General features: G+C 53.9%; 8 protein-coding genes across 8 annotated transcripts; 4 read left to right on the top strand and 4 right to left on the bottom strand.

The window, feature by feature from the left end:
- Positions 1–1,752: 1,752 nt before the first annotated feature.
- On the top strand, positions 1,753–3,159 carry CkaCkLH20_07747 (tubulin-tyrosine ligase; the record flags this gene model as incomplete). Its single annotated transcript, XM_038890463.1, has 1 exon — positions 1,753–3,159. The coding sequence occupies one exon, from the start codon at positions 1,753–1,755 to the stop codon at positions 3,157–3,159; it is 1,407 nt and encodes a 468-aa protein (XP_038744071.1).
- Positions 3,160–3,883: 724 nt separating this feature from the next.
- CkaCkLH20_07746 (uncharacterized protein) lies at positions 3,884–4,244 on the top strand (the record flags this gene model as incomplete). Its single annotated transcript, XM_038890462.1, has 2 exons — positions 3,884–4,093; positions 4,185–4,244. The coding sequence occupies 2 exons, from the start codon at positions 3,884–3,886 to the stop codon at positions 4,242–4,244; spliced, it is 270 nt and encodes an 89-aa protein (XP_038744070.1).
- A 342-nt stretch (positions 4,245–4,586) lies between these two features.
- On the bottom strand, positions 4,587–5,123 carry CkaCkLH20_07745 (uncharacterized protein; the record flags this gene model as incomplete). The annotated part of the gene is made up of 1 exon (XM_038890461.1): positions 4,587–5,123. One exon carries the CDS (start codon positions 5,121–5,123, stop codon positions 4,587–4,589), a length of 537 nt encoding a protein of 178 aa, XP_038744069.1.
- Positions 5,124–13,055: 7,932 nt separating this feature from the next.
- CkaCkLH20_07744 (cell surface protein) lies at positions 13,056–14,002 on the top strand (the record flags this gene model as incomplete). Its single annotated transcript, XM_038890460.1, has 2 exons — positions 13,056–13,164; positions 13,227–14,002. 2 exons carry the CDS (start codon positions 13,056–13,058, stop codon positions 14,000–14,002), a joined length of 885 nt encoding a protein of 294 aa, XP_038744068.1.
- A 1,319-nt stretch (positions 14,003–15,321) lies between these two features.
- Positions 15,322–16,978, bottom strand: CkaCkLH20_07743 (zinc knuckle domain containing protein; the record flags this gene model as incomplete). Its single annotated transcript, XM_038890459.1, has 3 exons — positions 15,322–15,375; positions 15,441–16,244; positions 16,316–16,978. 3 exons carry the CDS (start codon positions 16,976–16,978, stop codon positions 15,322–15,324), a joined length of 1,521 nt encoding a protein of 506 aa, XP_038744067.1.
- A 2,784-nt stretch (positions 16,979–19,762) lies between these two features.
- On the top strand, positions 19,763–21,264 carry CkaCkLH20_07742 (uncharacterized protein; the record flags this gene model as incomplete). Its single annotated transcript, XM_038890458.1, has 4 exons — positions 19,763–19,892; positions 20,201–20,434; positions 20,496–20,750; positions 20,807–21,264. The coding sequence occupies 4 exons, from the start codon at positions 19,763–19,765 to the stop codon at positions 21,262–21,264; spliced, it is 1,077 nt and encodes a 358-aa protein (XP_038744066.1).
- A 632-nt stretch (positions 21,265–21,896) lies between these two features.
- CkaCkLH20_07741 (uncharacterized protein) lies at positions 21,897–22,911 on the bottom strand (the record flags this gene model as incomplete). Its single annotated transcript, XM_038890457.1, has 3 exons — positions 21,897–22,027; positions 22,082–22,130; positions 22,192–22,911. 3 exons carry the CDS (start codon positions 22,909–22,911, stop codon positions 21,897–21,899), a joined length of 900 nt encoding a protein of 299 aa, XP_038744065.1.
- Positions 22,912–23,379: 468 nt separating this feature from the next.
- CkaCkLH20_07740 (uncharacterized protein) lies at positions 23,380–23,954 on the bottom strand (the record flags this gene model as incomplete). Its single annotated transcript, XM_038890456.1, has 2 exons — positions 23,380–23,638; positions 23,782–23,954. The coding sequence occupies 2 exons, from the start codon at positions 23,952–23,954 to the stop codon at positions 23,380–23,382; spliced, it is 432 nt and encodes a 143-aa protein (XP_038744064.1).
- Positions 23,955–25,754: the final 1,800 nt, after the last annotated feature.

Below are 25,754 nucleotides of genomic sequence, written 5' to 3'. Positions count from 1 at the left end.
AGTCAGCGCATATCCTTACCACCGTTGAAACCTGACCTGAGCCCCAAGATCAGCCGCAGATCTGTGGTGGTCTGAAATTTACATCTTTGATAGATTTGCGGGACTATGCAACCTCACACATTGAGCGGGAAGAAAATAGCATGTCTGCGATCTTTGAACTCTGGCTGGCAGTCAAAAGCTTGTGCAAACTTACTAGATATTGCAGGGGAAGTGAGTGGAGGAATGAAACCCCAAAAAGTGTCTTATATATCTTCGACGTTTCTTTACGCTTAATTGTTCGCTTGGCTCGATAAGGTGGCTAAGGGCATGTGGTGGGTAGCAATATAGATAGCTTGAAGTGCTGCATGTCGATGAGCCAAGGCTGTGCATGACATGAGGCGCAGATCTTAGGATGAACTGGCCTAATGTTCCAGTGAAAGGATTTACTTGCGTGCTTGCTTACTGTGAGAGTTAGTGTCCGACCTTGAGTATGAGAAGGCTCATGCTTGCAGAGCATTTGAGTCAGGCGTCTTTAGCTTTGGTCTATCCCAAGATTTACTGGCGACCTTTGCCACATATTCAAATGATCTTCTAGAATATGAATGAGGTTAACATCGGTGATACGCAAAGAGGTTATCGAGTCTTTCAAGGGGATATCACTGACAAGGTAACTTTTTAGTTTTACATGAGATTCAGTGGCTCGTGTTCGCAATTGAGACACTCTGTTTAGTATACGTTCACGCTTCTCTCAACAGAGTCAATTTCGCTCAGCTGCGAACTGACGAGAACAGCTTTTCGTGGGTATGACGAGATGTCGAATAGACCAAATAAAATGAGGGTGACTGCATTGTATTGCGGAGCGAACTGCGTTGGTGGAGAACAGCTGTCTCGCAGCCGAATTGTCCAACGACATGAGTGTTGGACTAGCGATTCACCCATCCGAACCATCAAGTGTATGAGACTGAGTCCGATGAAAAGCCTTCCATTACTGAACGTAATCAGTTCCCACCTTTCTGCAAGAACACACGTGTACGTGGGATTTACATCCTTCAGAGTCTGCATGTAACCATATTGATCAGGGGGTTTCCAAGGATACTGTCAGCGAAAAGATGGGCCGAGGTACTTGTAACGAGACAAACTCTGATGGGGCCAGGCAACAAAAGGTAGGTAAACTGCAAGGTGAATAAAATCAGTACTATACATACCCAGTACCTATACAAGGAGAAGCAACAAAAGTTGGGTAAACTCAGAAGGTAGGTAAACCACACAAAGGTAGGTAAATTGGTAAACCACAGCGAAAACATGGGCTCTCGAGCTGGCAACCGATTGCGGTGAGGTTATTCGGTCGATGTTCGGTAAGGATTACGTTTATTTAATGGAAAATGTCTAATGGAAATAATGAATGTCGAGAACCTGGGTTTGTTAGGTAATGGGTATCCAGTGCTTCAGCTTGGCATACTTCTTGGCCGGTCCAGCTTCATGGCCTTTCATTCAAACATCAAGTGTTCAAGGCCATGCAGATCGCTGTATAAATTCCCAGTAAGCTCGTGGTTTTCTCTTTTACTCTTTTCAGGTCATTGGCATCCGATTTGCGGCCACCTTTTGTCATCGACGGGTACGGGACTTGTCGCTACCTTCGAAATCGCCAACCAATCATATGGAATCCCGAGCCGTCCATTACACGATTCCTCGGCAAGCATCACTACCCCCTGAGATAGATATCGACTCTCGCTGAAAGGAGGCAACATCTCGGACGCCACTACCTGAGACAAGATGCACGTGTACATTCAACCCGCAGCTCCTTGGTTAGGGGACCACATCAAGTCGTTCATCCGAAAACATGCTCCGAACGCCGTCTTCATCGATGACTTTGATGACTTCCCGTCAGATGCCAAAAGTGTCTTTCAGTTCTGTGACGGATGGGCACTCAATCGCAACTTTGCTGTCTTGAATGCGGCAGAAACTGCCCTCATCAATGCCTATCCGAACAGCGACGCCTTGGCTCGAAAAGACTATCTGGCTCGAGTGGTGGACTTCTGGACGGCCAAAAGACCTGAGAGTATCTTGAAGAGATGTGTCCCACTAACGGTTCGACTGTCTCTGGACTATGCCGAATATGTCGACGATGCCTTGACCGCGGCTGACGACCTCACACTCCTGAACTCTCTCGAAGAGAATGATGCCAAGCCTGCCTCTGAGCGTGAGTGGTGGATTCTCAAGCCTGCACTGGTCGATTGCGGTGCCGGCATCCGTCTATTCAGTACGATGGAAGAGCTTGCAAGTCACCTGGAGCTCGCCGAATACGAAATTGATGAGGATGACGAGAGAGATCTGAGCGAGCAGGCAAACGGCAAACCTGACGGCTTTTCTCCAACCCTTTCAACACCTGGTCTGGACTCTTTGGATGCTCTCATCACTGCAACAGGAGGACTTTCTCTGAAAAATCCCGATGAGGGTGTTCAGAGAGCTCCAAAGCCGCAATACGTCTTCAAGGAAGGAGGTCGAATCCCTTCAGCTCAGATGCGCGAGTTCGTGGCTCAACGATACATCGTTCATATTCCGCCCATGGAGAAGAGGAAGTGGCATGCTCGGGCATACGTACTTTCCATGGGCCGTCTCAAAGTCTACGTCTTCAAGGAGATGCTCGCTCTGCTGGCCGGGGAAGACTATGAACCTCCTTGGCTCAACCCCAGTCTCAAGTCGTCCTTGACCAACACGGCGCTCCAGGATGAAGACGTCTTCGTGAACAAGCAGTCCATGAGGGACTTCTGGGCAGCTCCAGATGATTTACTCCCAGGAGATTGGAAAGCCGATGTCTTTGAACAGATCTGCGATATCTCGGCTGAGCTGTTCCGCGGAGCTGCCCATACCATGGCGGACAAGTTCACGACGGTGAATAAGTGCTTCGAGTTGTTTGCTGTGGACTTTCTCATTGATACAAGTGGGACTGCTTGGCTTTTGGAAGTCAACGAGACACCGGCCTTTTACGACGTTGGGATGGCTGGCCCGTTGGCATTACGCCTCATGGAGTCTGTCGTTTGTATTTCTATGGAGCACATGGGCAAAGCCAGACTCGATGATGAGCATAACGCTCTGGTGAAGAAGCGGATGATCCAGGTTCTGGATGAAACTGACAAGCTCGCCAAAAGCAACATCACAGAGATTCTTCCAGAGAACTAGGAGATGGTTAGATAGTAGACAAAAGTAGATTAAAATAGAGATAAGTAGTTAAGAACATACAGCGCATGCGGTCTCGGTGACCAAACTTGCTGATTATCGTAACTTTTCCCCGAATGACTAGGCTTCCCCGGACTCCCGGACTTCTAGAAGCATATCCACTTCGTGTATGCTAAGCTGCAGTGCATCTTAAATCAAGCTTGAATTGGATTCCCCGCCTGATTGTCCGAAGATCATGATCATCTCTGAAACTCTTTACAACCGTGCCAAACATGAAGCGTAGATCATGAGCTTTTACTTCCTCTCGTTTGCCATTATGAACCCGAAATCTGCTGATTAACATGGGCGTTACGAGTCTCTCGCTTACGATGATAGTGTTTTACGGTGTATAAGTCCTCTCTTAAGGTGCTTCACTTGTGGGGTTGTCTCGGGTCTGTGACAGGAGTCGACTCAACCCCAAAGAGCCAGGGAACGCCTGTCAAGTTGGTGACACCGGCCAAAGCCGAATGTCATCCCAACTCGGAAACCATGATAGGCTCAATTTTTGAATGGATGCAAGATTGAACTGATGTATAAATGTGCCAGCAATATCACAACAGTCAGTTCATCGTTCCTCAGCTACTCTCTACAACACGCAACTTCAGCTCTCGGCCGGCCGATTCATTTCAATTCATATTTGCAATCGCAGTAATTGTATAAATACCACGTACTTCTCCAATATTTCACCATGAAGGTCTCCATCGCTCTCGTCCTCACCGCCATTCTGGGCCTTACGGCCGCATCACCTCAAAATCGCGGCGGAAGCAAGGCTCAACAAAGGGCAGACCGACAGGCCCTCCAAGATCTGGCTGGCACGGATGTCGACCCTAATCTTGAGAATGGCACAAGACTTCTGGACAATGGCCAGGGTCAATGTGTAGCTGTCTCTGGGAAGGCGGTATGCTCGGACTCTTCTGGAGCTACCATGTAGGTCACCACCAGCTGCCTTGAGGTTACCTATGAACTGAATCACCGCTGACGACTAGCAGTCGCGGGAACAACTGAAGCGGGATGTACAACACGACAATATCTTATTGCATACTATCTGAGTAGACAGCGGGGAAGGTTTAGCTTCAGGAGTATCTTATTTCAATCGAAAATCATCATTTTTGTGCACGATAGTACTCAGACTACCGGTCATCTCTGGTGTCCCATGAAAACATGTTTATTAGCTGTAGCGTCTTCTCAAAAAATGGAAAGAAGTATCGTAAATTACACGCGCTCCTTGATCTTCACTCTGACGCCTTTCGAGTCAAACCTTCTTAAGAGGTTGACCATGCGTGAGCCATCTGCACGTCCTGTCTCGAAGAGCTCAAAAATAATTCGTGCAGGCAACGCTGTAATCGTGATATAAAGCTCAGCCATGGCCAGACTACATCAATAAGTTGTTCTTATTTCATTGACTTGATACAGCATCCCTTACTTGACACCCAAACACTGTCGAGAGCCTTCTCTAAACGCCACAAGGAATCTCTCAAGCTCTGGCTTCGCGATTCAACGCTCCGGAACGAAAGACTTGGGCTCAGGGAATAGTCCCTCGTCATGAGCACATCAATCGTGGCCATGGACACCGGGGTGTTTTGTAGGACTGTCCATCCGCCATAAGTCAGCTCCTGATCCGGCGCGAGTCGTGGAGCGCGCACCACAACGCCATGGGAAAGGTGGACGGACTCGAGCACGCATGCGTTGAGGTATGACAACTTCTTCAGCTCTTGACACTGGGTGGCAAAACCGGCGGCAACGAGCTCCTTGCGCAGCTTTGACGAAACATCCGCCTTGCTCGCAAAGTGGAACGTGGCAAGCGTCAGCGCCCACGAGGTAGTGACGAGACCAGCATCGACCACGAGTTGGGCCTCGTCCCCGAGCCGAGTGTCAGTCTTCTCCAATTCAGGGAGGTCACTACTGATTACTTCATTCAGATCCTTCATACCCTGGGATAGGTTGTTGGATAGATCACTGAGCGGCTGGGCACGCCACGTGTTTTACACGTCGAAGCGTCACCAGAGGCAGTATCTCTGCTTGGGCGGCTTTGACAAATTACACCGGGAGGAGGAATTTGGAAACAAAAGGGAACATGCTGGCCGAAAGGAACTGCGCTGTGAATCGTACGAAAAGCATCATAAAAGGTTTCCTCAAACCCGGGCGACTCGAGGTGGTCGTACTTGTGACGTCCGCCGGCGCGGGCATAGAGCGTGTCAAAGTAAGTGCATCGGGTCATCGACGTGTAGTTCTGCCGGTGAGATCCGAACTATCGGTCCTGAGAGGCTTCAGCGTCGATATGGAATTCTTTTGCGAGTATAGATCATGTTGCTAATGCAGCGACTGGATATGGGTCGTGAAGTGGCCCGGTTGGACGACATCGTGATAGAACTCATACCAGGTCGCTAGCTTGTGGCCTGGAATCTTGGCGAGCGGGGGCAGAAACAGACGATAGACAGCGAGAAAGAGGGCGTAGACAAAGATAACGGTTGCCAATATCTTAAGGCACAGGTTTGGCAAGTATGTCTGCTAAGGGCATCGTGCTGTGTTTTCCTTGTCATTCTTGCTCCGTGATGAGATGTTTGCCAGCCAATGTCTCTCATGGTCGGCAACTCGATGGCAACGGTGTTCATCTGCCGTCGCAACGGCAGCAGGAGAATACCGTTGCGACTCCTAATTGCTTTGAGGATGTTGTTCCCTTCCATACCAAGGGAACCTAACTGGCAGCGGATGCAACCCCGGCGTCGTTCCCCGCGGTCTCGGGCCCGTCGGTGAGGTTTTCACTTCGCTCGCTATTGTTTGTCGTGTCCTTCACTGCGACTTGATACTAAGAGTCGCTGCAAATATTCCCCAAAAGCTCTAAATATCCGCTGAAGAGAGCGTCCTATGCATGGGGATCCCACCGACAGCATGCCGGCAGCACGGCGACAGCATGGTTCTTGTATGAGCGCCACGAGATCACAATATGACGACACGACGGAAACAACCACAGCGCCACGACCCTTATTGATTCGCGATACTATCGGACCCGTTCATTCCGTTTTGATGTATGAAGCTTTGATTCCGAACGAATTCGAACTTCAATCGCAGGGGCGGCGCTTCAGCTCCATGTTTCCCACTTAGTGAAGTGGTGTCTGGCCTTCCCAAGTGCCTCGACGTAGGCTCTAAAGAACAAGTGCACCACACTATGTCGTTAAGTCAGCCTCCGAATCTTGAACTAAGAGAGCAATCAAACATATCCAAGTAACGATTACTTGCCTCAACCTACGCCCATAAGCGCGGGGATAGTATCAACACTGAAAGCCGCGTTAGCCACGTCTGGGCAAGGACAGGCTGCAGACAGAAGAAGCTGAAGATGCGTCTTCTTGAGCCTACGGTCAGTTCCAGTTCTAGTTTGAGAAGATTTCACTTTGGAAGTACGGCTCCAGTACTCGTGCTCTGTGCTGTTGTCAACCTGATGTAGATACCTAGAGCTCACTGCCTCGAAGCCGTCAAATTTTCTGGATTCTTCCCTTCCCTTGGCAGCAAATGGCGACTTTATTGATGCCTCCGATATTCAGCTGTGGAGGAGCATTCGTGTTGGCCGATGTCTGGGTGATGCAGTTGAAACAGCGTGAGAGCTAAACTGTAACGTATGGCGGAGTAGTAGCCAGATTTCTTATCAGTTGAGGCATATGCTGATGGTATTTTCCGTTGGGACAGTGAGCCAGCGTGTTATCAAATGCTTCGAGTTCTTGAACGTCTACCGAAAGCTGGGAAACCACGGTGATGGGATGTAACATTGATGTGCGGTCTAAGTCAAGATGGCAGTAAGCAAGGCGGGAACCTCATAACAGACCAGACCAGTCCCAAAGATGGGCTTTCATCTCGATCGAACGGCATCTAGGATTCCCTTTCAGTCCGGACCATTTACAGATGGATATCGGACTCACATCACGCTGAGTCCAGACTGCGCCGACAGCTCTAGCCGCAGCCGCCTTGGCAACGGGCGCACCGAGGACCCGCCTCTGTGTAATCGGCTTGCCGGACCGGTTTCGGGGGCCTGGCCAGTTGGACCATCGTCCGGAAACACGACGGGATGAAACCGGAGGACCGCCTGGGGAAACTTGCAGTCGATTCTCCGATCAGTGGGGAAACCATAGGAGTTCGTTTCACTCGAGCAAACCTTGTTGCCAGTTCGCGTGGGAGCCACGGACAAAACAACATCAGGCCGGGCATCGCGGACTGGAAGACTGATCACGATGGACTTCATGCCGCGGACTTGAGGAATCGCGGAATGCGAATAAGGGGCTGCCCATAAGGTTGGTTCGAACGAGTTGCAGATGCGCGGAGATGGTGGCCGTTTTGCTTCTGGGGAGCAGGCTTGGCGCCCGTCCTGGACAGAGTTGACCTGAAGCGCTGTCAGAGAGTTTCCTGGGTCTGACGTTTCCGTATTCGGTCGCTAACCGCTGGCAGAAAGGGGCAATAAAGAACTCGTCTCGCTACCCTGGACAACCTGAACGTGAGGAAAGCGAACGAACGAACAGTTCACAACCAGACGACCAGAGACGAATAAGAAAAAAACGCCGCTATCGCTGGTAATACCGGAAAGAAGAAATGCCATGCCTCATCTTTCGTTCAGCGTAGCATCAGATCGAACGAAGGTCGTTGGTGAAAAACAGACCTTAGTACAGATGGTGGGCAGCGGAGGTGATAGATGGGTTCGCAAGATGCCTGGAGGCCAGTCCCAATCACACCATCTGTGAGCCGCGGTCCAGATCGGGGATCGAAGCCAAGAATAGCTGCAGCAGTAGCCACCCGTCACGCCGCCGCCGTCTCAGAAGCCGCGGGAGAGCAAGGCTCATACCGCAAGCGAGCTCATCCGAGATATGGCCGGTCGACGAACGTTGCACGAGCTCCTGCAGCCTTACTCGAGAGGTCATCTGAACCGTGCTGCCTGAAATTTGGAAGTTGACAAATTTCTCCGCTATGGCGATGAACGTCCGGCCACATCATCCTTCTTCATGTCTGGGGACAGTTAAGCATAATCGGGCGAGTAAGCTGCGATCAACCATAACCGGGCCCGGCCGATTCGGTCTGTCCTGAAGGTCTCAGACTCGGTAACGATTTTGACGAGTGGCTATGACGTCTTTTGGGGTTCGGCTTAAAGCCGAATGTGCGCAGGGCCGCCGTTTGTTTGGTCGAGCTGCCGCTGGTTTGACGAGTGACAAAACCATAATCTCAATGCAAGATGAAGAGAAAACGGCGGCGGCTGCAAGAAGCTGCGGGTGAGCACCTTGAAGAGGGTAACATGATTTGCGAGCAGCGGGCGGGAGAATCAAATCATCAAACGCTGGACCGGCAGGGATGTCATGTGTCCAACAAACCAGCAGGAAGGGTGGGAGCCCAGCCATCTCGTCTTGAAGACGCTGGCATTCGTCGACAGGTTTCCACTACCGGGAGGCCAGCGTACGGACGGGACGAAGGCCATACGTGGGAGCGTTTGGGGCGAATAGGGTCGAAGAGAAGAAAGAGGGTTGTCGACTGGGAACCGCTGTGTAGGTTATTTGGCAGAAGTCAAAAAGAATTGGAATTCGTGATCCGATTTTGCACAGCCATCCTCGCCAGGCAGTCAGAGAAAGCCTGGACCAACCTGGTGACTTGCCCGGGATACCGGTGACAGGCATGGCAGGACGTAACGCCCTGCTTCTCCTGACCTTTGAGAGACCTGAGATGAGTTCTAAGTTTCTGGAGTCAGCGGGCGGCATTGGCGACTCGGTAAGGGGACCACGATACCCCAGTTTGGTGCCGTCATGGAGGCCTGTGGTGGACGAGTCCGGGACCTCCTTGAAGGGACGGCAGGACGGTGATCCGCGCAGAGACAGGGGAAACGAATTTTCGATTTGATGGATGAGATGGGTCACGATAGCACGATAGGCCGATGTCTTGTTCGGTCGGGGAAACGTTTACACCGGCTCAAACGAGTTGCGAGCTCTCGGTTCGGCGTCGCGGGAGACGAGTTGAGGCCACGAACTGTGGGCGTGTGGGAGATGTGTCGCGGGCGTGGGAAACGAATCCGACGTCACGGCGGTTGAGTGGTTGAGACAGACACACATCCCATCTTTTGAGGTTGCTTCTTGCCGGCAGCAAGTCTGCCCAGGTGTACCAAGCTTGTCACAGAAGAGGCCCGAGGGTGCGCAGGTCTTCGCCGGTGGCATGTCTGAGCGGACGGGAGCCACATGTCATGTCAGCCACAAGTCGCAGGGCAAGGCCTTCGAGACCGTACTGTCACGCAGGCCAGGGTAGTAGGCGGCAAAAGTTGTTATTTTGAGGAGTCAACAAAAGAAACGGGAGGGCATGAAGTGAACGAACCGTTCACCTGGGACGAGACGAAAGTGAGATACTGCAACGGGCATGGCGACCGGCTTGATTTGTGTACGAACTCAAGCATTCCGAGTTGAATGAACGGAGCATGAAGTAGTCTGTGAGTATCCGTATGTTTGGATCTGAGAATAAGAATAAGAAACGATAATTTGGAAATAAAATAGTGAATGCGATAGAGTTGCGGGATGACAACTTGGCAGCACTGTGCCTGCATTAGTCGGAGGTGAAGCGGGTGATAGGCGATGAACTAAGGCAAGGTAAGGCGCGGTAATGTAAGGTTATCCGCCAAGATACGTACGTTATGTAAGACTGCAAAGTAGTCGAGTGAAGTGTAAGTGTGTGTGTGTGTGTGTGTGTGTGTGTGGTGAGGTGACAGACATGAAGGTGTGATGAAGTGAGGGAGGGAATGTATGGTAAGGCGAAAACGAGGGGAGAATTGGGAAGGCGATGCTAGCTAATGCCCAACTAATGCCATGCGGTGCAGCCTACCTCAGCCACGTTGGGGACGGATACATTACATTAGTGAGAGTGCACAATTAAGCATAAGAGATGGAGAAGGGAATGACGTTGCCGGTACCTCCGTGTCCTCGGTGTCGTGAAGTGGGTGGTGTTTGTAACTTGTTGAGTTGTTGATGGTGTGCATCGCATCTGCAGAGGGCTGCTTATCCGCTGCCTCGGAAACCCCTACTACATACCAAGGTATGGTACAAACCACAGCACGCACGACGAGCTTAAAACCGCAACTGCCCAAGCTTTGACACTATTCTGGTTCCCGTTTCATGCCGTAAGTCAGGGGGTGTCAGTACGTATCCATCTTTAACAGGATGTGACCCCTGGCCGAGACGGGATCTTTGCTGCTCTCACCGTAATTCTCCGAATCGAACCCGCTTCCATTCACAGTTCTCTCATTCCCGTTTTCTCGCCTCGTCCACTTCAGCTACCACATATCACAGTATCAATGGTAGCCACACACTCTGTCCTACCCTGAAGCCACATACTTCGCTGCCAGCTCGGGCGCTGGCTTCGCACGGTCTCCCAGTCACACGGTCGCCGTTTCCGTGAGAAGGTCCATCATGTTCATGACGGCCACGTCCACAACCACCAGCCATTATCACACGCCTTTCCCACGCCCTCCAAGCCCGCTAGAAGTCTTCTACGGCGCGTCTACGACCTTCTGTTTCTTGACCCGAGCGTCTAGGGCCCAGGGCGACGGCTTGAAAGAACTCTATCAGCCTGCCTGTCCTGTCGGCAGCTATACTCTACGCTACTGCTCGTTGTCGGTCATGATGCTGCGAGATATCGCGCGCCATAAGGTTATACTGCGCTTCCCTGCGCGATAGAACCCATAACCGCGCCGAAGGGAACCCTCCCCGAGCCGAACCTCACATCGTCGGGTGATCATTCATGGGAGGCCGAAAAGAAACGCTCCGAGATCTGCCTCCAGGCTCCCTCGATGTCCTGGAATACTCCGACTCCGTGTTACCGAAAAGAACATTCCAACATCACAGATCGCACATCGCTCTCATGTACGTCGTTGAATCATGATCCACCGACTAAACAAGCCCAAAACCACCGGCGCCACCTCGCATGGCGCTTCGCCTCCCGCGAACATTGCAGCCGCTCCGTACGGGGGACGGCCGCGTTTCCTGACTCCAAAACACGTACCGAGGCCTACCAGCGTTTCCAGACCCGGAGATCCCAAGGCTGAGGACACGCGAGGAGACGTTAGTCCGACCAATACCAAGACGCTTGGTTACAGCCAGGGGAAATATACGGGGCCAGAGAAAGGCTTAGCCTCAGCTCCTCGTTACGGCATCTCAGTATGTACGGTTATCTTCACCAGAAGAAAAGAGACCCTGTGAACATCAGTAAACCAAGACGGCCCCAGATCTACTCGACATCCCAGTCTGATCGCCGAAACCGTAAACTTCTTGGCTGCCGTAAGAAGGGTGCATCATGTTCCTGACTGATGAACCAATCGGATCTCTTGAAGCACTCGTTCACCTCTCATTCTGGCTGCTGACTACACACGCAGTACTGTCTGCCCGTTCCTGTTCCTGAAGCTACTCTCACCTCGTTCCTGACTACTGCAACTCTACTCACTCAAATCACTCAGGCACAGCACGGCCATCCGACGCCAAGACTCCACTGAAACAGATTCACGAGCAAAGATTCGCCAAGCTTCATGCATCTTTGAACCTAACCGCACATCCACATCCACATCCCACCGCTCGCTCTCGAGCTTCAACCCCGGCCGCGCATCCTTCCATCATCGCGACCCCTTCGCAACCTCTCACACAACCCACTTGCTTGCTGCACATCACTCAAATCATTCTTACATACACATACAAACGTACATCGCATACACCATGTGCTGCTATGTACATGCCACTGCTGCCCGGTGAGGCGCAGTCACGCAGTAGCCCGACTTACACATGGATGGTAAGGTAGTGAAGGTGGGCGGGTGGATTCGCGGGAGGTTCCCACCTCAACCGTCTCCTCATGTGGGCGCCTACTCCAGCACCTTAGATGCGATTTGCTCTGAGCCGCATCTTGGCAGCTTCAACTTCATCCCCCACAACGCGACAGATCATCTTGAATATCTTGGTAGTATCAAGAGTTGACCCTTCTCCGACGCTGCCGGGGCTCTTGTCTTTCCCTCTCCCTCCCTATGAGGACTCGTCCTCTTGTCGTCTCATGGTAGTCCATCAGCCCGCCGGCAAAGACCCTCATCAGAGTCAGAGAGAATTTCATTTCTTCGTACATACACGTTCAAGCAACGAGACGAGGACTCACACACGCCCCTTCTGCCCTCGTTCACGCCCCCCTATGCCCCATGCCTGTGCCACTTGATTTGACGCGATACCGAGCTTTGCTTGAAGTTGACTTTGACTGACGGCCAGCCGTCCACCCTTCCCTTCCCCAAGGTCCTAGCCACACCCGAAGGGGACACTGACCCTGACGATGTGTTTGCAAGGTGCAAGGTAGCATCGGGGACGCAGGCCAGGCCGACTGGGGTTGTGCGCGCGGCGGCGTTGGGATCTCATTGTGAGAAACTGCAGAGAGTGAGGGCGAGAGTGACAAGAGGCAAACGCGGTTGTGGTTCAGCTGAGAACAGACCACGGCCATCAACGAGTTCCTACTCGTCTGCCTTGCACACACTACCTCAGCTACACTACCAAACAGCATGGAACGATCTGATTCCGAACCTCGTCAATTCCATCCCATCTCTCACCCCCCCTTTGGAATTTGTCAAATCTCGTCCCCCCTGGCCTTGAGGAAAAAATGGAATGCCAAGGACCACCATCCAGATCTTTCTATATAACTCTCCCGTCCACACCATCAAATCTAACCTTCTTCTTTCCCTCATCACACAGCATCAACAACAAAGCAAGCCTTCTCTTCTTCTTCTCTTCCTTCTTACACAACCAGCCCCGGTGGCTTTTTAACCTACGCACTCTCTAATCTAAACTCCTCCGACTCCCAAGTTTCCCCAGCTCGCCACTTTCACTATCAAAATGCGCTCCCAATCGCTTGTCGTCGCCGCTCTGGCCGCCTCCGTCTCGGCCCACGGCCTTGTTGTGTCCATGGATGGCGCCAACGGTGTCACCATGCCCGGTCTGACCGGTAAGCAGCAACACTTCAGAGAGAGAAGGATTCGGACATCTAATACTAACATCACAATCCAGTCGCTGACGGCACTCCCCGTGACTGCTCTTCCAACGGCTGCGGCTCCCAGGCCGATACCGCCATCATCCGTGACCGCGAGATCGCTTCCGGCGAGGTCGGCCCTCTCGGCCGCACTCAGGGCAACGGCCCCGTCACCGCCGATGTCATGATCAACAACTTCATGGGCGGTGCCTCCGCACCCAAGAACAACGGCGCCGCTTCCGGTGTCGGCCAGGAGGATAACATCCCCAACACCGCCAAGCGCGCCGAGCTTCACGTCCGCCAGGGTCTCGCCGGCCTCTTCGGTGGTGGTGGCAAGAACAAGGGCAACAAGCAGAACGGTCCCCCCGAGGCCCGCGTCGCCGCTACCGCCGGTATGGGTGCTGCTCAGGGCATGCCCACTTGCGCCGACGACGGCACCATCAACTTGACCTTCCGCCAGATCAACCAGGATGGTGCCGGTCCCTTGACCGCCGATGTTGACGGTACCTCCGGAGGTACCAAGGAGGAGGCTTTCCAGAGCGCCCAGGTCACCCAGGATGTTCCGGGACTCGGTATCCAGGGTCTGTCTCTGGCCACCAACACCGACTTCCCCGTCAAGATCCAGATGCCCGCCGGCATGACCTGCGACGGCAAGGTCGGCATGGCCTCCAACGTCTGCGTTGCCCGCGTCCGCAACGGCGCCGCCGCCGGCCCCTTCGGTGGCTCCGTCGCCTTCACCCAGACCGCCGCCGGTCGCAAGCGCGCCGTCGCCTACCGCCTCAAGAAGCGCATGGAGATCAACAACCGCGTATAAGCGGTTCCGTCTCTCCTCTCCCTTTCCCGAGAGATCAGGGTTGTGGGTTTTTGAGAGATCCTCAGCGATTCGTTGGTGTCAAGCCTAGGAGTTTGGGGGTTTACGAGTCTTGCCCGCAGGGAGTCAGGGACTTCCGGAGCTCGATTGGGAATTCCAGACACGGGTATAGAGCTTTGGAAACGGCCATTCTTTATTATTTTGTATTCTACATTTCTTATTATTAGGTCGTCACTTTTCCATAGGCAATTGACGCCAAGTCGGAGTTTGAAACTACATTGCTTGCTGTCATTCTCGCTGTGAATTTGGACTTTGATGATTCTTCGAAAATCAGCAATATCACAAGAGCTATATGAGTGTTTCCCCACGTCTATCAGACGGTGTCAAAATCGAGTGACGCCGTCGGATAAGCTTGTTTCTACTGACAATTCATCAGGTTGCCACCTAGCCACGGCCGCGAGTAAACAACTGTGTGGCTGTTTGTCGACTGCTCCGGAGGGCAAGACCGTCCGAAGTGGAAAGCCTCGCTCAGGCTGCATCCCTTCTTCGTAACCACACGAGCAACATGACACCGGACTTGTGTCAGGAAGGGCGAAACTAAACAAGCGTGGCGAATCAGGGGCAAGGAAACATTTCAAATTCTGAATCGCGAATTTGATTTTGAACTGGCCATTCGCATGTCGTCCTCGGACTTTGCTCAAGACCTAGTGCACCTCGTCTTGGTCGTCGCTTACAACCGACGACGTCTCTCTATCACGCGACGACATTCCCGGCCGAGGAGATGCTTTCGGCCATCGACGGGGAGGCCATCCTAATGCCGGCCTTGATGAAGTGCCGCTGTACTACCAAAAACCAAAAAACAAAGCGGAACCGTCGCCGTCGAAGAATCAAACACTGTGAAATCTGTGCAGGAACTGCCTGCCTGCCCACCTTTTGGTACTGTTGTTCTGCATGGTTTAAAAATATGGCTTCCGTAAACAAGAAGAAGAGTCGGGCTAGAATCACCAGCGACGACTAAGCTTGAGTTAGCCACGGGTGTTCCCAAAAGAGAGCTTTGGACGACCAACCTGTATGCCGCGTTGACCTTTGGGGCCTTTTTCCGGATTTTTCCGCTTTCACCTAGCTTGCCCTCTTTACCGCCCTTCGTCTTAGTGTCGATCCCAAGGAGCTCGGCCTCCAAGTCGGATAGTTCTGACCCTTCACTGCCGTGCGACGCGACCGAGGCCATGGACTGCCTGGATGCAGGGCGTGAGTCGGCATGACTGCTGTGAGACCCGCGACGCCACGATTGATGAGAACCGTTTCTGCTCTGCGGTCGACTGTCAGGAGGCGGTGTTCCCGGATATGGCGGCGTTGCCGGCCTCCTTTCGTGCATGCTGTTGGTAGAATCCTGTCGTCGCATCTGACGAGAGCTATGATAGCCGCTGTCGTGACGCGCAACATATCCTTCCCTGTCCCGCGAGGAATGCCCGGCTTCTCTACTGTCGCCGGACGCATTGAAGTGGACATCGCCCGTAGCATGCTCAGCGCGCTCCGGTCTTTGGGTCCGGTAGCGATCGATCGACCTGTCGTCGTCTCTTCCCCGACGGGCGTACGGCGATGCGTGTTCGTACCCCGGGTGCGGTTCGCCCTTCTGCCTCTTATGACCGTGGTCTCTCCTCTCACCTTCCTGATAGCTACTGCCCGGCGACTGCTGATACGGCGAATCTTCCCACGTGCGCTTCCGGTTATTTGCGAATCGGGTTTCAGGAGTTGGCGGTTTTGGCGGCAGAGAGGGAAACCCGGGAAGACGTGACGACTTGAACGGCTTTTCTCTGACAACGGGCTGCTTCCTAGCGACTTTCGTGCTTGGCGCAGGCTTCCAGAAAACAGGATCATACTTCAAAGTGGAGAAGAATTCGGTCTCCCGGATGGGTCGCGAAAACTCTTCGAGGTTGTCCTCCTTCACAAACTCAGACGTGATGCAGGTGGCATTCCATGCCGGTGGCAACATGATGTTATCATGGTAGTCCAGAGGTCCAGGAAGAGGTTTGCCGATGGGGTCAGGTTGGTGAGTTTTCGGCGGTTCTTGGAAGATCGTCTTCTCCTCCCATGTCCAGTCATCATCGTCATCAGCATCATGCTCGGACACGGTGGCTGCTTGGCGGCTTTCGGGAGTCCCGCTAGCGATCGATGCCGCCTTGGCCTGCTCGACTTTTGGCGTAGAGCTTGCTTTCGGCGCGGTAGAATTCTCCATGTTCCCAGACTTTGGGCGAGGTTGTGATGAGTCCCTTTGCGGCTGGTTGCCATGCTTGTTGCGGCGACCCCGATCTTGACGTCGATCTCGACGATCTTGATTCCCCTGGCGATGGCGGTTGTTTCGGTCTCGTGACTGTTGGTTCCTTTGTGGCACAGGAGGTATCGGAGGTAAGCCATGTGCCGGTGGCGCACCGCGAGGAGGGGCTGGAAGAGGAGGAGGTGGCCCATAGCCCGTATCAGGGTGTCTGTACGGTGGAGGGTAAGAAGGCGGAGGCGGAGGAGGTTGAGAACCGTACGGCAGTTGTGAGGGCGGGGGGGCATAGCTCGGTGGAGGGTAGCTTCCTCCAGGAGGAGGGTAAGAACTGCTCGGAGGTGGCGGAGGGGGGCTGGACTGGTAACCTGGAGGTGCATAAGGAGGAGGATATGTTGGACCCGGAGGGTAATGAGGTGGTTGATAGCTAGGAGGAGGCACCGGTCCGGAAGGCCCCGGCGGCCCAGGTGGAGGGGGGCCACCGTACTGGCCGGGGCCTGGGTACTGGTAAGACGCAGACGGTACCGGAGGACCGGAGGCGCCGGGTGGTGGTGGTGGCGGCGGCGGCGGGTAGGAACCCGGGGGCGGCGGCGGTGACGCATACTGAGAATAGCCGGGGTAGTTACTCGGAGGTGGGGGAGGAGGATAGCTGGCCGGAGGAGGTGGATAAGACGGGTAGGGCTGCGGGGGACCGGGATACGGAGGAGCATGGGGCAGACTGGGCGGGGGTGCGTAGCGAGTGACGATCGGATTGCCGCCGGGTGGAGCTGGATATTTTGTCACGACCGGCCCCGATCTCCGGCCGGCGTGATGATTGTCATTTCCTCTTCCATAGTCATGGCCTGTTGAGGTATTCTTTCGTGAGAGTCCACTTTCTTCAGTCAGTCTTGGCACGGCTCAAGAATCGGTCCAACTAGACCGATGCGACTGCAGTAGACTTACGCTGGCTTCGCTCTCGCAGGTTCGGGACAGGCCACAGCCCAGTGTCCAATACCGCCACAGTTGATACAACTGGGTTCTTTTGTAGGCGGTCCCAGGCCTGGAGCGTGATCTGCCATGACTGAAGCGAGTTCGTGGGTGGGAAAGTGGTGTGTAGATCTTGTGGGAGAGCCGCGATGCCGAAGAAGGACGAGTAGCAGCAGAGAGAGAAATGCCTGAGACTGAATGAGAAGTATGGTTGAATGGAAGGGTGTTGTATCAGAAAAGCTTTCGTCTGGTGAAATGTTCCAGTCGATAGTTGGTGCTTGTCTCGAGCACGCCAGAAGCAACACCGAACCGCGGAGAAGCCTAGTCTCTGCTTGATGTGTGTTGAAAATAAGAGAAAGCCTAGAGATTGGAACAATAAGAAAGCAGTCAACTGAAAGTCAGGGGGATGCCAACCTCAATGGTTGCGTTGCGAGAGTTCAGTCAGCTGAGCGCTTAGTGAAGATGGGCAGACGGAGCGCAATGCCGTTCTGGAGGCAACTTTCTGTATGACGACTCTCATTAAAGATGGGGGAAATCTCCTTAGATTGCTCGAGACAGAGATGAGGCCATTCAGAGGTGGTCGACTAGATGCGCTGATGATGGTCGCGGGGTCGCATCACCTCGGCGGGACCTCCTTCCGCGACAGTCCAGTGGCGCGCAGGCGGAGGGGCTGCGTCCCAAGAGGTCAGTCGAGCAGTCGCGACTTTGATATCGCTCTTGAGAGACCAATATCAAGGAGATGCTGGCGCTTGTCAGAAGGTACAAGGATGAGGGCGTAGCAAAGCGCGACGAAGTTGACCAAAGTTCAAGGTTGCGCGAGCGCGCCCAGGCTCGGGCGGAAAGTGGGGCTGGGCTCCTACCCGGTGAGGCACAGCGCCAGCGCCAGCAGCAGCGCCAACACCAGCGGCAACAGCTTCCGACCTACCTGGAGGTCACGAGAAAGACCGGAAATACGTCGGGCCGACAACGCTTTCTTTTTCCTCTTTGTTGCAGCAGGTAGATTCATCCTGATTCAGCATGGAAGCCGGGAAGAGGCAGTAGCAAGGCACAGAGACAGGCCAGTTATGCTGAGGGCCAAGCATGTCCAGTCAAGCGTTGGCAGACAGAGATGGTAGAGTCTAGCAACCTTACTTGAACCTGCAAGCCCGAATGCCACCTACAAATCTGTGTGTGGTATGCCGCTTGCCGCTGAGTGTCTCTATTGTGCTTTTTGGTAAGGCAGTGTGAGGCCATTGTACCGTGCGAGATGTATGAAATTGGAGTTGGTCTCAAGGGCAGCTTCCACAGTTGATAGGAGAAATGAGATGATAGCAGCTACATCGCGTGAAACGCCGAGGCACTACGTCCTCACAGCGCCCTGGCAGTGAAGATGCCAGAGGAAGAGAGGCTATCTTGACAAGACCTGTCCCAGAAGCAGGAGTATCATTTTGCATTTTCTTGACTGCTGGGATTTCAGATATCCCATGTGGGAGAGCTGAGACGGATATTGGATATTCTAGGCCAATTTGGTTTCTGATGAGAAATGACATGCAATGCAAGCAGGTCCGATATAGCTCGCGACCACGAAAGAACCAGGTTGAAACGCGCAGAAATGGGCCAGAGTAGTCGGCAGTCAAAGACAAAGGAAACGCGACCGAGATTCCGGTCCAGGCCAGGAACCCGAAGCATTACAGACGCCAGATGTCGGGTGCTGTTGATTTCTTGGAGGAACAAGAAGGCCAGGCCAGGCCAGGCGGAGGGCAACGCGACAGATGATCAAGACGGGGAAAAAGGAAAGTTTTTGGTCGCGAATGCCCCGTAAGCGGGAGCGGAGTCTCCAAACGTGCAGAATGCAAGCCAGAGTCGACGGGCGGAAGAAATAGGTAAACACGAGAACGGGCTCGTCGTTCTGCTGCAATTGACGACGAATATGAGAAAAAACCGAACCAGATTCAGACGGGACAGGGCGAGAAGCGGTGTATGAGAGGGGAGAGACAGCGCCGGCCGTCTCGACTTTGACCACGGGTTGGATTGGGGGAAGAGCTACTCTTTATATGCCAGTCAGTCCACCTCAGGTCCAATCCAATGGAAAACTTGATTGCTTCCATGCACTGAGGTGAGCGAGCCTGTGAGGTGGCAGGCAGCCGGGCTTCCCTGGCCAAGAGCCAAGACTTTCCCTCAGCGCTTCTGTCAGGGGCTTGTAGCAGCCTTTGCCCCTAAAGACCGGCCCCCGGCGTACGTAAGCGAGGCGGTCTCGCTCGCTGACTGGTCCATAACGCACCGAGCCAGTCCGTTTTTGGCAGCATCGTCTTTTTCGTCTGGATTTCGCATTTCTCAGCCAGGTCCGAGCTCCCGTCCCGAGCTGGATTGAGTTGGCCGACGGGACTTCCACACATTCAGATTGCAGCATGACGTCCCTTCTTCTGCAGGCGCTACAGCTGTCACTTGCGTAAGGTAAAAAAAAGAATATCGACATTTTCTTCCACCGAGGGCATCTCTCCCGCCGCGCCCTCGTTCTCGTCGCTCCTTTTCTCCTCTACACCACCGACTTGACGACACCGACCTGCGATACCCGACCGAACACCATCGTCTACCTCCCCCGCGTCGATTCACCCCACGCCCACGCCGTCCACCTCAACCACTCGCCCGCCTCCTGCCGCCGCGCACCCCAGCTTCCATGTAAAGGCCCGTCGTCCTCGATCATGTTTACACAACCACGAAGCTCATCACCACATATCACCCGCCCTTGGAGTAGAAGTGGTCATCGCCGACCTGCTTCTTGAGCGGCTCCCCGCTGCAGTCTATATTCTTTCTGCCTCTAGAGACCTTTACGACATCTTCATACGCAGACACCGACAGTAGTTTGCTGCCGTCCCGTCGCACAACCATCCATCAAGATGCCCGGACTTCCAGGTACGCCATGCCATGCGATTTGGAAAGCTCTTAGCCGCCGCATAAACTTGGACTGACGCGCCTGATCTCAATAGCTTCCGTCGATCTCGACGAGTGTATTTCGCGCCTGTACAAACGGGAACTACTCGCAGAGTCCGTCATCGAGGCCATCTGCGCCAAGACGAAAGAGCTCCTCATGCGCGAGAGTAACGTCGTTCACGTCCGCGCCCCCGTCACCGTTGTTGGCGATATTCACGGCCAGTTCTACGACCTTATCGAGATCTTCAAGATTGGCGGGTGGTGCCCAGACACCAATTATCTGTTCCTGGGTAGGCGCCGCAACTTGCGTGCCGAGCGTGGAGAGGATACCGACGACTGACGACCATGCAGGAGACTACGTTGACCGCGGCATGTTCAGCGTTGAGACCATTTCTTTGCTTGTGTGCTTGAAACTTCGATACCCCAATCGCGTTCATTTGATTCGAGGCAACCATGAATCTCGCGGCGTCACCCAGTCCTATGGTTTCTACACGGAGTGCTCGAGGAAATACGGCAACGCCAACGTGTGGCATTACTTTACCGACATGTTTGACTTTCTGACACTGAGTGTCGTCATCAACGACAAGATCTTTTGCGTCCACGGCGGTACGTCATTCCCTGCCGACAGCCTGCGCGCCGGACTAATCAGTGTCTCCCTACAGGTCTCTCCCCGTCTATACACTCGATCGACCAGATCGTCATCATCGACCGCTTCCGCGAAATCCCCCACGAAGGCCCCATGGCCGACCTGGTCTGGTCCGACCCAGACCCCGAGCGAGACGAGTTCTCCCTGAGCCCCCGAGGAGCTGGGTACACATTCGGCGCCCAGGTCGTCAAGAAGTTCCTGGCTGTCAACAACATGGACCACATCCTGCGAGCCCATCAGCTGTGTCAGGAAGGGTTCCAGGTTCTGTATGACGACCGCCTCAGCACGGTCTGGAGTGCTCCAAACTACTGCTACCGGTGCGGCAACATGGCCAGCGTGCTAGAGGTCAGCGACACGGGCGAGAGGTTCTTCAACGTGTTTGCTGCTGCTCCAGAGAACGACCAGCACAAAGACATGCAGCCTGGCGCGGAAAAGACGGCAGACGGGAACGCTCTCCCTGATTATTTCCTGTAGTGCAACTTATGGAAGCTTGCATGTCGTACATGATCTCTCCAGTGGTCTTCTTTAGCGACTGAAGAAGTTATGAAACCATAGTGAACAATGGCTGATCGACGAGCATCACCGACAACGGAATCTGTCAGAGATCTCACGTAAAGGAGGGACAAGACAGGCATATAGAGAACGATGAAGATCCAATGGATTTGTATACAGAGCTCGGAACATAATTCGAGCCTGAGAACTACCTGCCATCTACCGACCAATTTTGATTGATTCGTGACTTCATGTGCCGGACCTTTAGGAGGCGGGAGCAAAAATTCAGCAAGATCAGCCCTTCCATCATCTGTAGAACTGACCAACCATTCCTTTACAAGGGCGGTGTTTGTTGTTGTGTATATCTTTCATTTTTGTTTGTGAGTGAGTGATGGGGAGGCCCCGTCTGTCCGGGTTCCCAAGTTGACCAAGCAATCGACCGCAAGACGTTCCCCACGCAAATCGGATGGACTCGTAGCCGTCGCCTCGGAATCGTTGCTGTTGCTACTGGTTTTGGACGGAGGCCGACGGCCTGGGGAGGACAAGATCGCACTGTTCGCTTATCGGGGACGTGGATGAAATGAGCAAGTTGGTTATTAACGGTTTCCTCCAATCTACCAATCCTTGGCGATGTCGAAGGACCACTCAAAGGTCAGGTGAGTCTTCTTGTCGTCGTCGACGAAGCTGGAGATGGCGTTGTAGTGGCCGCGGGCGAGCATGCCGGAGGGGGCATCCTCCTCTTGGACTAAAGGGGGGAGTCAGTCCACCAAACCGGGACATGATGACAACGTGAACTTACAGCGCTTGGTGTAGGTAGGCTGCTTGTCGGTGTTAGGAGCGTAGCTGCCCTGCGAGAACGTCAATACGGGGCTCGTCTGAAAGATGTTTGCCAACGGAACGGAGACTTACCAGCATCTCAGAGTCCTTGCTGACCTTGATACCCTTGCGCTTGACGACCTGGACGTACTGCAGGCCGCTGAGAATCTCGTGCTGGACCTTGAAGGTGGCGACCATGGTGAACTTGGCGCCCTCCTTGATCTTGAAGGGCTTGTCCTTCAGGCTGGCCTCGGAGCCGGGGGCGGACAGGTCGATGGTGACGGGGTCGCGGCCGGGAGACTCCATGGTCAGGGAGAGGATGATGCAGACACGGGGGTCGGAGGAGTCCGAGAGGTCCTTGCCGCCGCCGAGGCCGAGGGACTCCTTGTAGCGCTGGAGAGACTCGTCGTTCTCGTCTGCGGGTGGGTTAGTCGGCGTCTGGCTCTCATCGTGTCGATCTCGTTCTTGCTGCAGCTCATATGTCTCGACACCGTGGGCTGCCCGGACGGCGTTGGGTGAGGTGTAGAAGTCCCGGATGAGACTCGGGTTTTGCTGTTGTAGAGGCTGTGATTTGGGGGAGTTGGGAGGGTTTGGAGGGACAGGGCGTGAGAGTGCTCGCGCTCGGTGAAGCTGGCCTTCCACGAGAGCCACCGGAATTCCGCCACTGCCACCAAGTGTTGGCGACTGGGCGCGGGATTCGGAAGGGGTGTTGAGGGGTGCAGGGGGTATCTCAATGGAATTGCGATCTCGAAGAGCATTACTGCGGTTCTGACGGCGCATGACAAGGCGCATGCCCTCATATAACCTCTCCATATTGCGATGAAGGAGTTGCGTGCTTTACAATACGCCAAAAAGAAAACACCAAGAACAGAGGTAAAAAGTGGTGATATCTGGGGAGAAAGAAAAAGCCATGTGGTGATGTGGTGGTGGTGGTGGTGGTGGTGAAGATAGCTTGGTGTTTATGTTTGTTTGGTGGTTGCTTGGAGGGAAGGTGCGCCTGCCTTGGATGCTCCTTCCTGGTTGTGATGCTCCATGGTCTTGGTGATTTCTGATTATCCCATATCAAATACACCATGAGCACTTGCTCAATGTCACCGAGGTGAAGGCCTGGCTTCAAAAGCTCTTGTTTGACACACCGACATCCAAACAAGGTGAGTGAATGAATGAGGGGCACAAAGGACCCAGTCCCCAGCTGTCCAGTCCACCCAGGCCATGACCATGGACACAAAGACTTGCATTGAGGGCGATGTGGATGAAGACTCTGATCAAGATCAAAGAGATTCAGTACTCACCCATCTTCTGGTACTCAGCGAGACTCTGCTTGGGCTGGGAGAGCTTGTAGCCCTGAGTCTCCTCAGGCATGGTGTCATCTTGCTCGTGGGAGGCCATGGTGGGGTATGGGGGTAGCTCTGGACAGAGATTTGGAGATGTGCAGCTGGCGAGGAACGAGTGCGTTTGCTTGTGGGAGCTCCGGATGTAGAGCAGCAGCGGCAGTGAAGGTAGTGAGTAAGCAGAGATGAGGTCTGTGACGATGTTTACTCTGAGGAGAAGTTGAGGTTTAGGTTCGGTCGATGAGTTAAGGTCAGGCAGTAGTCGCAGCTACCTTACCTCAGGTAAGGTACTCGCTGGCCGGGCAAGGTACAGCAAGGCAGGTAGGTCACCGCTTCCTGAGGTGCCCCTCACCTCACCTCGCGCCTCCACGTCTTGCCTCCCGGCCCAGGCCCAGCAGGCCCAGCAGGAGCAGCAGGAGCCTCTGAAGGACTGGTCGCGGACAGGCCAGCCGGCGGGCAGTGGACTCCTGAGCTGTGGATTGTGGATTCAGGATGGCCTACACTAGACGAATTCGGGCGTTTCATTGGCCGATGGGCTTGGTGGGGTTCGGCTCGCATTGATTGGCCGACATCTGGAACAAGATGGAACTTCACACACGAAACCAGCACAATCAACAAAGCCCTCGCGTGCATATCTCGCAGTGCTTTGGCTGCCGTGGGAATGCAGAATTCCAGCTTCTTCTACTTTGATTTGGGCACGATATCATGACACTGCGACTCATCGTTGGAGAGGACGGTCGTGTTTGGAGAGAAAACATCCCAATCGTCTGGCCATTACCCCTCCACGACGGTACATCAGCTAAGGTATTCCGTGTAACACTCTGCCCCTCCTGAGGTGTCATTGACGACCAATCTCGACACGGCATGGAGGGGCTAAGAGGGGATCGTCCGTCGATATTGGCCCAGGCGATTTGAAGAGCGGTCTGGACGACTGCAATCTGCAGCTCTCGAGGATGTTGATTGCTGACACTGGCTTGCCATGTCTGTTTTCTGCCTTCTGTTCCTGAGACCTCTTGGTACCTATCAGGAGACGCATGTGCCTCGTGGAAGTCAATTCAGCCACCAGTCTCACAGGATGCGGGGTGCTGGCCTAGGTAATAAGGAGGCTGCGTCCTGCATCTGTACAGATAGGTAGATGTTGGAGAGACGAGAGGCTCTTCTTGTCTTATCTCGAGCGCGGATCGGACTGCCGAGCACCCCAGGCGCAGTCATCATTTTGTGCAGCATGTTTATGCAGATTGGATAAATGCTTCTGCTGCTCCCGCTCCCGTCTCTGACCATGACCCGGCTCCGGCAGTCACTTTCGCCGGCATCGCCATTCGTATCATCGCCGTAAACGTTCCGAGCCTTTGGAACCCGCCAAAGCGATGAGATGGCATTTTCTGGCCCCTTGGCTTCGATTGTCGTTGCTCAGCCAATGCCGCCGTCTCCATCGAGTGCCGGGGCCCGGCTCGTTTCGCTCCGATTAAGGAGATGGTGAAGTCATGCCCTCTAGCTTCATTGTCGGCATCATTGCTGCGTAAAGTAGATCGTCCTTTGTTTGAGGGTTTCCGCCAGATCGGACGGCCTGGGAAAAGGCATGTCCTGTTCTTTGGACACGTCGATTGCCCGCGAATCTGCAGAAGCAACGTGGGTACAAAGACTTGAAGCTATCAGAGGTATCCGTAGGGTTGGCCCGTTAGGTAGGTACGGATAGCGGGCTGGGTGCTCCCCGCGGTCTGCTCTCCTGGAAGCTTTCAGAGCTCAGTCCTTGAGCTGGCTGCTGCTCGTCTCGTTGCGACGAAGAATGCGGCAAGGGGAGGGGGCATCCATGTTGATGAGAGACCCTCGATGAAGCCACCAGAGACCCCTTGCGCTGTGGCCCTGTCCCCGCTTCTAGCTGCGAACGGCTCCTAGGATGCTCAGAGCTTTTCGCGTCCGCGACGAGAATGTTGGGATTTGAGAACCGGGATCAGCTGGGTGAGGAGAGGAGAGGTCGTGTCGGCAGAGATGGTGACCAGGAGCTCCGGTCCAAAGATTGAGGCAACGTGTGCTCAACTGAACCGAAGAGAGCTGTCGGACGGTTGCAAAAAAAAGATCGCTGCCAAAAATCAACCAGGGTCACCGAATAGGAAAGGGAAAAAGGGACCGTCGCATCTGATAATTTTCCTCTCGCTCAGGGGACTTTTTTTTTTCTTCGTTGCGTCTGCATTCCGGGGAAGGAGCCGGGGAGGTGTTCGCTTGGTAGAGAGACGCGGCAGGTGGTATACGTGATAAAGAGGTACTTCCATATGAGCATTACAGAGCAACAGAATGATGTACCTGTCTATTTCGCACTCTTCATCA

The sequence above is a fragment of the Colletotrichum karsti genome, assembly GCF_011947395.1.
Source record: "Colletotrichum karsti strain CkLH20 chromosome Unknown Scaffold25, whole genome shotgun sequence".
Lineage (NCBI taxonomy): Eukaryota > Fungi > Ascomycota > Sordariomycetes > Glomerellales > Glomerellaceae > Colletotrichum > Colletotrichum karsti.
Note: the sequence above shows the minus strand (reverse complement) of the source record. Positions and strands in the feature narration are given on the sequence as shown.